The following is an 11,556-nucleotide window of genomic DNA, read 5'->3' on the forward strand; positions in this document are numbered from 1 at the left end:
CTGTCTTCCTTCCTGCCACGGGCAAGGACAGCCTCTTTCTCGGCCTCGTTTCCCAGTGAGCCAGAAGGCTTGCCAACAGAGCGGCTACCAAAAGTAGTCCACTCAGCGCATATGTTTCGCTGCGTACTGAAACGTTGAAAACCAAGAATGAAGTAGCGTCTATCATTTTAGTTGAAATGGATGTCTAAGTGCAACGCTTCGAGAATGAGAGAAGAAGATCTGGAGCAAGCGGCTCAGGATTTCACACGGTAGGAGCGGTAGACTGTGCGGAATTGAATTTAGTTCAGTTCTCCTCTGTCTTGATACACGCGTTCTTACTCTCAATCTAGCAGTAGAATCATCGTATGGGTTCTTCTGTGTCCGTGTCCAGTATCGATATCGAGAGTCGGGTGAGTCGAGCTGATGAGAGGGGCGGAGGGCAATGACCAATCGGTTCAACTGCCGCGGTTGTTCACAGCTCCATTGGCCTACCACCTAGGTCATCGGTGATTTCCAAACCTAATTGAAGCAAATTGCCGTTACGACTGAAGTTCGTATCCCAGGCCATCTCTGCCCTTCAAACCATCGCAACCTGCGGTCAGGGACAATGCCAAATCATGGAATACGTCCGGCTGACCCCTAACCATGCAGGAAGTAGGTCTTGCTTCTTCTATCCTTCCTTGTACCCATGTGCTCCGCATGATCGGATGATAAGCGTTCCCCGGAACAAACTCTTTTCGCACTAACTTTTGCTACGGTTTATAAGGATGTGGTTGATATATTGAATAGTGACATGCACATTCTTACGAATGACGTTTTCCGCTATGACTTGATGGTACGTTGTCGGATTCGTTCTCGCAAACCTTGCCGTCAATTTTAGCTTCCGCTCCCTTGTGATAGAGATAGTATTATCCAGTAAGGCTTCCTGGCTGTGAACACAGCTCTGGCTGTCTGGTCGGTAACTACGCACTAGCTTCCGTTGGTTTTTTTTTTAACCTCGATGCGACTGCCTTTCTTCTGATGCGTTTAGAGAATGATAGTATTCAGGAAAAAGGTAGTCGAGTGAGAGTCGTTGTCAATTGGTGCGCCTCCAGGCGGCAAACTGCGAAGAAGAAAAGTTAGAAGGGAAGAAAGATTCTTCTGATGCGTTTAGAGAATGATAGTAGTAAGGAAAAAGGTAGTCGAGTGAGAGTCGTTGTCAATTCCTCTGATGGACTCGGCAGTAATTGCGACTTAGGGTGAATGTCTGGAACAAATTAGATCTAGCCTGTCAATACAAACTTGAGATCTTTCCACTTTATTCTATTCTATGTGTAGAAAGGTCTTCAGTTGGTATCAAAAATCTTGGTGATCTCTTCCACAGTGTAACCTTTTGTTTCCGGAAATGAAACCCATGCAACCACAAGACCCACCAGAAGAATCGAAACATACACCAGATAGTACTTCCATCCCAGATCTGCCATTGCCACAGGATTGGCGTATTGCCCAGCTGCGGCGCTGGCCATGGTTATGAAGTAGTGGAGGGCAACCGCTTTAGCTCTCAAGTAAAACGGGCATATCTCCGCAAGATAGGTTGTTCCTAGCGGCGCATATCCGCTGTCGAATCCCAATTGAAAGATGAAGAACATCACAACCACCGCAGACCCAGCTTCGCTCCTTGATGTGACAGAAAATTGCTGCGTCGCAACTGTAAGACCAACCATAGCTAGCAGCATGGTAATTGTGGAAAACAGAAACAAGATTCGTCGTCCTACCTTATCAACAATAGTTGCGCTGAACAGAGCGATCACAAAGTTGAAGGTTTGGAGCCCACCGTTGATGCCAGCTTGCTGCAAAGGCTGCCTGATGCCAACAGACTTGAGTGCAGCGGCGAAATAGTAGGTTATGATGCCACCCCCGCTCCATTGAGACATCAGCGAGGTAACAACCACGATGAAAAGACGTTTTCGATTTCCAGCGGTTTGGAAAAACGCCATCCATGAAGCTTTCTGTTGATGGTTCTCATTCTCGAGGCTGCAGCAAATCTGGTCATATTCGGCTTGCACCAGCTGATCCGACTCGAAGCCATTGGCATGATATTTTGCCAGGATCTTGCGGGCGCTTATTGCGTCTCCTTTGGCTACAAGCCACCGTGGAGACTCAGGTACGAGCATCATCAACGGCAACTGCAGCAGAGGAGGTATAATCTGAATGATAACTGGCAGACGCCAACTCCACTCACTCATCAGGTGAAGGCTGCCGTACGTGAACCATGCCGATGCTACAGTGCCGTTAGTTTTTGAAGCGGTCCCAGGATACATATTTAGATTACCTGTTGCGCCTACATAAAAGAATGAGGAGTAAGTTGCGACGAGAGAGCCTCTCTGTCGTGGGTGGGCAAGTTCCGTCAAAAGGACAGGACCTAAGCAGACTATGATGATGCCGCCAACTCCCATCTTCCACGCGTTAGCATTTTTCTTGAATATCCGGTGAGGTACTCACCAGAAATCGCGTCATAACGTAAAGACGCGCACTATAGCAGAAAGTCTGCCCAATAGCTGCCAGGGTATTAAATTTCGCTGGTAAACCGTGATAGGGGTCCCGGATAATACCTGTTGCAATCATTACTACATCCCCTATCATGATGACCTTGCGTCGCCCAATGATGTCCCCCAGCAGGCTCACTACCCAAAACATTAAAGCGCCGCCGATGGAGTAACCAGCCACCATGATTCCGGTGAGATTTGTGTCCTTTGAAGAAAACCCAAGATCTATCATTATCTTAGAATCGTCTCACAGACACGGCTGAGATAGCCCCTTACCTTTGTACCCTGTCTCAGTGTCTCGTGTCAGTTTTCTCCTCGACTGCAACTGATAACATTGATAATGTGCACCTACATTGAGGTATCGTCAACAACCCGCCAATGAGTGCACCATCATACCCTATCATCACTGGGGAAAGAAAGATAGGCAACAGCCTTAAGTTCAGCTCTCTCAACCCGCTGTCTTTCCACCATTGCCTGTGGCAGTTATTTTCTTGTTCGCCTGCTACAGCTGTTATGGCGATGTCGTCTTCTGTCAATCGAGTCTTCATTGTCTTCATGGTTCCTGATGCACCGAACGTCTATACAGTGGGCGAAAGGCGGTAGCGGTGCAAGAGCGTAGCAACGATGAAGTTATCGAGAGGGGAAACAGAAGGCACCATGTCAGGAAACTTCCGCATCGGATGGCAGGAAGACATAGGTCGGGAAATTCCAACGGCATTTCCGAGGCAATCCTCTATGAGACGAAGCCTCCAATCATGCGTATTTCGGCGGCAACCGCAACAAACTCAATCAAAGCTGGGTCTTGCTTCAAACTCTAATAGGTTTGAGTCTATCAGCACTCTGATAATACTTCGGGGTTAACTTGCCCGATTTACGAGGCAAAGCTGGAAAACCCCTTCGTTGTCAGGTCAAGAACCACCTATAAAGATTTCCGGTTTTGCCGGGGTCGGCAGCTTGTTCACTCCCTTATCCACACCTACTCTGTCTTGCTGTGCTGAAACACGACACTTCACAACCCATGATGGCCGACAACTGCGTTGCCTCCGATCACCATCCTTGTGAGTGGAGGCTCGACTCACCCGGGCGATATTCCCGAGAGCAAGACACCAGAGAAAAGCTCGTCATGCGTCAGGTATATGGCATACCGGGCAAAATCAATTACTACATGATATTTGCTATCCAGCTTCGGTACTCGTTGTCAGACGCCGACGCCGAGTCTAGAGCTCGGCAAGCTTGGATCGCCCTACGTTGTGCGCAGCCCTCCATAGCGGCTACTGCCAGAGGCAGTCGCATGGAATACTCTATCCTTCAGCCAGAAGGTTCGGATGTTTGGGTATCGAACACATTCTCCGTTCACCACACGGCAGATTCAGCTCTATCCTTATCACGGAAAATACAACCTAATTCCGACGTCCGTCTACACTTCCTACCTGGCACCAAGGAACTACTACTGTGCGCATCACACGAGCACGCCGATGCTCATGGAATGTTGATGTTATTGGATGCGCTCTGCGAATACATGGCATTCCCATCCACACCAAAGTTCGACGCGCAATCAGACCGGCTGTCGCCCCCACTGGATGTTGCAGCGGATATCGGAAAGGCATCATCTCGGATAAAACAGTGGACTGCGGAGAAGCTGCAAGAATGGAAGGCTAGATCTGATCATTCGTTGTGCATATCCGCAGACCATTCTGGACCTGGGGTTAGCGAGGTTGGCACTGTTCGGCTTGCACTGACAAGCAAGGAGTCTTTGGCTGTTTTCACGTCCGCCAAGACCAGCAACGTATCTGTCAATGACCTGATGACGGGCGCTACTATTATGGCTGCGAAGAAATTCGGGGGCAACGCTCGCGGTAATTGGCTAGGAGGGGTTACTTTGGATGCCAGGGGCAGCTGCATCACCGACTCCAATCTGCAACAACACGCAGCCACAATCTATTTCGTCGCATGTCCGGCATTCATCCACGATCCATCATCACTTTTGGATGCAGCGAGCCAGATTCAAGAACAACGCCTACACTTTCAGAGTGACCCCGAGGCTCTGCACATTTCACAGGCCATGCTTGAGCTTATGAAATCAAGTGGAGCTCGAGTCCAACAGCATCAACCTCAACAAGTTGCTAGCTCTCAAGTAGAATATAGCGGTCTGGGCAAATTGGACGCGTGGCTGCAGCCATGCCATGGAGAAATCGAGATTGTAGACTTCTGGCTCAGTCTCGGTCACGTCACCACGGCGATCGGCGTATATTGTTATACCTACTGCGGCCGTTTGTGTTTCACGCTAAGCTACAACCCTGGTTTTCACAGCAGAGAGAGCATGAATCGATTCATGGAAGTATTGAGAGGTGCGGTAGCTAATCATCTTGCCGATGGATTTTGAATCATCGGCAAAGCTGGGCTTGGTCTTTGTCGGAGGTGATGAGATATTCTACTCTTTAGCTTTTAGTTCCAGAAGAAACTAACCAACGTTTCATAGCCTCGCAAACATCCATGATTCTGCCCCCGCCATATGACTCGAAGCTATGGCCTCGATTTGCACCGTGATCATGTCAGCAAAAACTCAATCATATCAGTAGCTGTTCTAGGTGAGCTATGGGCACTAATATAATGACTCAACATCTGTGATGTAGAGAAATGTCCGAAGTATTTGCCCCGTTGTTTCAACGAGTTCCTATGGGATTGATATGTCACCATCCCAGTCCTGCCTCGGACCGGGGCCACAAACGGCTGTCCTGGGTGTGTTGTGGGTTCAAGCTGCTCCGTCAAATCGCCGCTTATTCGCGGTATATTGATGTAAGATAAGTCATTTCATTCGTCTCATTTGGAATGGAGAAGCGAGAAGTGAGCAAACTGTGTCACCCTCAGCTTACATGATGAATTCACCAATTGCCAGATACACTTCTATCGAAGTCCGTTATGTCCCCAATAGCAGTAGTCTCATATTGAGTCCCATATCTGAACAACATGTCGACTACCATGGAACTCTGAAATGGCTTTACGCATTGGTAAGTGGAACTTGACTTTTGAATGACCCAAGAACTTATCAGATAAACAGATTCTTTTCAGCCTGGTGTACTCGGTGATTTACAATCTCTGTCTCAGCCCCATTGCGAAAGTTCCGGGCCCGCTCTTTGCAAAAATATCTCCAGTAAGCCATTTTTGGGATTCCTGTCAAAGGACATCTCCTAATAACCAAATAGTTATGGCTTATGGGCGCTGTATATCGAAGACGCCTTAATCGCGATATCAAAATGCTGCATGAGAAATACGGTATGTTCCTTATCATCTCTCTCACTAGACGTTGCTGACACTGCAGGCCCTGTTGTTCGTCTTTCGCCCACTGAGCTTTCCTTCGCTACCATAGCGGCCCAGAATGCGATTCATAGGCCTGGAGGCTCAGCGAAAGAGTATGCCTTTTTCACCAAAGAGGGAACACTGGAAGCCATGATGGGTGATATCATCTGGCCAGCAACGAATCTCCTCACAGTCACAGATCCTCAAGAGCACCAACGCTTGAAAAAGGCTCTGCAGCCAGCTTTCACGAGCAGTGCATTACGTTCCCAAGAGAGCATACAGAAGGCCCACGCAAACGTCATGATTTCAAATATCAAGAAATCTGCTACAAGAAGAAGCTGCATGGATTTGACTCCATTGATGTCTCAGGCCATCTGGGATATTATCAGTGACCTATCATTCGGCGAACCTTTGCTCAAAGATCAGCTTGGTAAGGTCCTCCATTCTCCGAGACAATAGCACCAACTAACAGCCCCAAAGTAAAATTTGAGACACTCAAAACAACATTCTGCGCAGTCAGTCCATTGCTCGAGGCTTTGCAGGTCTTGCTAGCTGTACCGGGAGCACAGGCATTTGCGAAAGCCTGTGTGAGTTTGGTGCCTCTACTTTTCTGGCTCCCGACCAGGGTTTTGCCTTCAGCACAGCTCAGAAAGTAAGTGAACTTTCATTCCGTGCACTCCTTATCGGTTTTCTCTAACGCAATTCACTGATAGACGGCTCGATCGCCAAGATCAAAACGAAGACTTTTTAACCGCGATCATGAGATGCAGAGAACTGGGCATAAGCATGACAGATAAAGAGCTCCAGAGTAACGCCTCACTTCTCGTGTAAGATTACAAGACTCTGTGCAATATTCATGCTAACAATAATCTCGCAGTATGGTTGGATATGATACTACTGCTACATCCTTGTCTGCTACTATGAACCTGTTGTTGCGCAATCCCAAGTATCTGAGGGCGCTCAAAAAGGAACTGCAAAGTCACTTCAATTCATTCGATGAGATGACAGCAGCATCCTTGTCTCAGCTTCCACTGCTCAATGGTTGCATTCAAGAGGCTCTCCGCCTTTTCCCTCCGGCAAATGGTAAAGGCACTAACAGGACATCGCCCGGTGCTTTCATCGATGGAATATATGTCCCAAAAGGCGTGAATGTCTCCGCCGACATGTACACCATCCAAAGATCTCCTCAGTACTGGTCCAGGCCTGATGTGTTTTGTCCTGAGAGGTGGTTTGACAACGGACCTGGTACAGAGTTTGCCAACGACATTCGGTCTTCTCATTGCCCATTTCTCCTTGGACCGAGAATGTGCATTGGTCGGGCCGTCGCTCTACAGTCCATGCGATTCATAATTGCAGGAATGGTGTGTGAGCTCGAGCTAGAAGCTGTGGGGCAATATGATTGGGATAACGATGTATCCAATTCATATCTTTGGACAGACTACAGATGTTTCGCTGAGGTCAGCCAACTCCTATAGTTCCATTTGTAGAGAGTCTCCCAGGTAGATTTGTACAATTCAAAATAAAAGGGTTTAACTTTGCACTTTGCTACTTGCAGACATGTTGAAGCATAAAATGCGGCAAAGTTTGTACCCGCAGGATTGCAGTTTGCATTGGACACTCAACGATTGCGAGGATTAATCAATTGCACCTCTCACTGTCAATGATCTATAACCATATCCCTCCAATATGAGGAATGTTTGTCAATTGAGCCATGGTATGTGAAGAACTCAATGCATTTGATGTCAAATCGGTAAGACCGCATTGTAAAAAAGGTCAATTTTGGGCTTATCTAGAAGAACAACTTCTTTTATCATCTACTGTCCTGGGTTATAATCAGGGTGAGTCTTTTGGTAGTTGCGAATGATTTTCATCACGCCTTCCGGAGCCGGTACCGTCTTTACCCCCTTCGGCTTTCTCACATCAGTCTCCATCATATCCTTGACGGCAAGCTCATTATGCTCTTGAAGCACACTCTCGAAGTCCCAGCACTTCCGCCAAATATTCGTATCCGCGATCGGGCGGTTGAACTCTTCCATCCAACGGAACAGATAAACACCAGGGTCCTGCGAGGCAATCAATCAGGCTGTGAACTTAACATGGGAGGTGGTAAGACGAACATTGTGGCAAGTCAGATGCTCAAACAGAATCATGATGCAATGAGCAGTGTGGTATGCGTGAAATGGATTGTCGTCGGTGCCGTTCGGGTAGTAATGATCATAATAAACAGCCTTTTGTCATTAGCCTTACTTGACTTTTGGGGTACACCAAATAACAAACCTTTCTGATATAGTCAAGGCAATGTATGTTGTGGTACATCGCCGACTTTGCCATGTACGTTGTCTCGCCATCGACGTGGTACTTTTCGGGCATCGGCACAACGACAGATGGGTCTTTCCGCATGGCAATGATGTCTGACTCCTTGACTGGGAACAGATACTCTGCTGTTACGCGTTCCCATGCCTTGTCAACCTCTTCACTAGGTTCTGCACGCCAGATCTCCGGGCCGCCCATGCCGTATTGTGCGTAGCTTTTACGCAGCACCAAGGGAATCTCGATTTTTTCCAACACCGGAGCTGCTTCGATCAGAATTGGCGCATGCAACACGGCGGAGAATGTACTCACAATGCATGGAGATATCTTTCAGTCTCGCGTTAAATCGGTGAGAATGCTGCCAAGCAAGGAATAGACTGCCGACACCGATTTGAAAAAGCAAGAAGCTGATCATAAACATCGGGCTCTTCATTGCCTCCTTGAACGACCTGAAGGCTTGTTGAATTCGAGACCTCTTCTTGGCCCCAATCAACTCCTTTTCCATCAACGGGACGTCAGACTCTTCGCTAGACCGGCTTTCATGCTGGTTCTTTTCTGAGTCTGCCGTAGGCAGCGCCTCATAGTCTTTGGATCGAATATTGAACTTGCTAAATTGAGGCATCTTGTGCAGCAAACGTTGTTGTGTATCTGCGAGGTTCAGTGTGCCTGTGAAATTTGATCGTATGGCTGGGAGCTAAGTTCTTTGAAGATTGGTAGAAGGAAACAGTCAAAAGCTTTCTTGGAGAGTAGAGCTTTGAAGGAATATCTTCGCATGCCGTCTTTCCGGACTCTCTGACGGACCCAGGCTTTTAGGTTTGTGTCGCTATTTTCTGATATCCGATAACCTTCTTTATTTGTTCTGTGGGCTTTACAGTACGCTCCCCGACGAAAGTTTCGACGTGCATGCATCGCCAGTTTCATTTAGCCCATTTTCAACGTCCTCGTGCCGGAATGAACTACTCGGATAATTGCAAAACTTGGAATCGATAAGGATCATCCGAAGATCAGCTTTGCCACTGTACCGAACCCACGGTAGTTTTAAGTGCGCTGCAATCACCACTCCACGCGTCCGAATGACTCGGCACAGCTTTCCGCAAGGACTGGCCTCGCACTTTCGGCTTCCCTTTTCCGTGCTTGGGTCAACCTCGGGATGAAGTTGCTACATTGGGCATGTTTCTTGGCATATCACATCGTAGTTCAGCTGATCTCCTTTCCACGATGCAAAGACAGGTTCTATCAGTACTGCCAAAAACCTCCGAATAACAGCTCATTCTAAGATCCGCTCCCAAACTTACCTGTTCACATGATCTGCCAAGCTTCATCCAGTAGCCGCCACATACGCTTATGTTTCACGAATGCTTTGGACATCTAGAGTCTCTTCGGCTTCTCATTCTCCAAGATTGTGTGATGGCACAGACTTCTGGGGCGATTGTAAGCCTTAGGTAACGAAATCAATTGTTACATGTGACGCCGTTTATCCGTATCTTTCGGACCGCAAAGCAATATTCTTGTGCAATTTCCTGCTTCCTAACTCTGACAATCCGACCAGCACTCTCGGCTTGTGTAAGGTAGTCCAAAATTGCTTCTCACAGCCCAGCACAACCCCTGCAGTCTTCGTGAGACAAGATGCTTACGATGGGAGTTCTCCTCGTTATCCAGGCGGCGGTTCTGCCTCTGATCCTGGTATGTCACATCTCGCATCTCACCAGCTTTGTGTGAGATTATCATGGACCAACACTGATTGAGATAGGTTGCGACTTACTTGCTTGCATCAACAATTTACAATCTTTACCTTCACCCACTCTCTAGATTTCCCGGTCAGTAAAGTGGTGATGGATCATCACTACACTACATCACTGACATCACTGAAGGCCCTTATTCAGGCCGTGCTCAGGACTTATGGATTTCGCGTCAATGGTACAATCAAGCTTTTGAATACTCCATCTCACCTTTCATCTTGCTTACATCTCTTAGGATATCGGGCAACTGGCCTTGGGAAGTAGAGGCCTTACACGCTAAATACGGAGACATCGTCCGCATTGGCCCTAATGAGTTATCGTGCGCGCATCCGCAATCGATCAAAGACATTTATGGGCAGTCCAACATCAACCATCCTCAGTTCTTTAGGAAGTTCACAACTTTCTACAAGCAAACAGACGTGGGCGGGTCCATCGGCACCGAAGTTGACCCACATGTACACCAAACCATCCGGAAACGGCTGGCGCCCGGCTTCAGTGCAAGCGCTTTAAGGAAGCAAAGCGATATCATCATACGGCATATCGATTCTCTACTCGATCAAGTCTCGAAGCACGGTGCCAGCCCAGAAGGCATGAACATGAGCCAATGGTTTATGTGGCTTGCATTCGACGTGATTGTCGACCTTTCCTTTGGAGAAGAGCTTGGAACGGTTGAATTAGGTGAGCTTTTGTAAGCTGACAGTATCGAAACCTAAAAGCTAAATACATGAGCCACAGGCCAGGGCAATGATTGGATCAACATGTTAGCCAACAGCGGTTTCCAAATAGCCTTGGGCTACGTAGTCCGTCGTCGATGGAAAGCATTGCAAGACGTCGTACGATCCTGTCTTGTAAACGAGAAGAGCAAAGCGATGCGAACTAAGTATATCGCCAACGCTCGAGAGAAAGCTAGTCGTCGGCTTCAAAGGGGAGCAGATGTAGAACGTTTTGATTTCTTCAGCCACTTGTTACGCGACAAAGCTCCTGAAGCAAATATTGACTTTTTCGCGTCTCAAGGCACTACGCTGGTTGCTGCTGGTACCGAGACCACGTCAACCTTCATGTCTGCGCTCACCTACTATCTGCTTCAAAATCCGCGAGCCTTGCATCGACTTCAGGAGGAGCTTCGACATACCTTTCGGCAGCACACGGAGATCGATGGTGAATCAACGAAATCATTGACGTATCTCAACTCAGTCATTGAGGAGGGCATGCGTGTATTTGCTCCTGCTCCGTTTGGTCTGCCTAGAGTCAGCCCAGGGGCCGAGGTCACGGGAGAGTGGATACCAAAAGGGGTGCGTTTACCTACCTCGTCATTACCATTGGTAGCAACCGTACTGACATGCCAGATTTAGACTGTTATTTCAACTGCAGCACATGTAACTTCTCGTGACGAGAGATGGTTTTATAAAGCCAAGGAATTCCATCCAGAGAGATGGCTATCTCAAGAGCACCCACACTATGAGCCCATCTTCTCCAATGACCGGAAGGAGGCTTCCAAGCCCTTTTCTGTTGGTTCACGATCCTGTATTGGTATTCACTTGTCCTACATGGAGATTCGTATTTGTGTTGCAAAACTGGCGTGGAGCTTCGATTGGGAACAGGTGAGCGAACATGAGGATTTTGTCCGGGATGCGCGTTTGCTGGGACTTTGGAAGGCCGCGCCATTCCATGTGCGCTACCTCCCGTTTAAGGGGCTTGAGGTTTAA

At 47.9% G+C, this 11,556-nt stretch overlaps 3 protein-coding genes across 3 annotated transcripts; 1 reads left to right on the forward strand and 2 right to left on the reverse strand.

Annotated features, from left to right (window-relative positions):
• Window positions 1–1,304: 1,304 nt before the first annotated feature.
• On the reverse strand, window positions 1,305–2,688 carry CGCS363_v009835 (Lactose permease; the record flags this gene model as incomplete). Its single annotated transcript, XM_036641684.1, has 3 exons — window positions 1,305–2,239; window positions 2,291–2,414; window positions 2,461–2,688. The coding sequence occupies 3 exons, from the start codon at window positions 2,686–2,688 to the stop codon at window positions 1,305–1,307; spliced, it is 1,287 nt and encodes a 428-aa protein (XP_036493247.1).
• Window positions 2,689–7,615: 4,927 nt separating this feature from the next.
• On the reverse strand, window positions 7,616–8,733 carry CGCS363_v009836 (uncharacterized protein; the record flags this gene model as incomplete). The annotated part of the gene is made up of 4 exons (XM_036641685.1): window positions 7,616–7,864; window positions 7,919–8,029; window positions 8,079–8,374; window positions 8,424–8,733. 4 exons carry the CDS (start codon window positions 8,731–8,733, stop codon window positions 7,616–7,618), a joined length of 966 nt encoding a protein of 321 aa, XP_036493248.1.
• A 1,004-nt stretch (window positions 8,734–9,737) lies between these two features.
• BOA3-0 (Cytochrome P450 monooxygenase BOA3) lies at window positions 9,738–11,556 on the forward strand (the record flags this gene model as incomplete). Its single annotated transcript, XM_036641686.1, has 6 exons — window positions 9,738–9,794; window positions 9,862–9,928; window positions 9,983–10,028; window positions 10,086–10,528; window positions 10,586–11,142; window positions 11,203–11,556. The coding sequence occupies 6 exons, from the start codon at window positions 9,738–9,740 to the stop codon at window positions 11,554–11,556; spliced, it is 1,524 nt and encodes a 507-aa protein (XP_036493837.1).

This window comes from Colletotrichum siamense, assembly GCF_013390195.1.
Source record: "Colletotrichum siamense strain Cg363 chromosome Unknown KSG_Cg363_contig06, whole genome shotgun sequence".
Taxonomy (NCBI): domain Eukaryota; kingdom Fungi; phylum Ascomycota; class Sordariomycetes; order Glomerellales; family Glomerellaceae; genus Colletotrichum; species Colletotrichum siamense.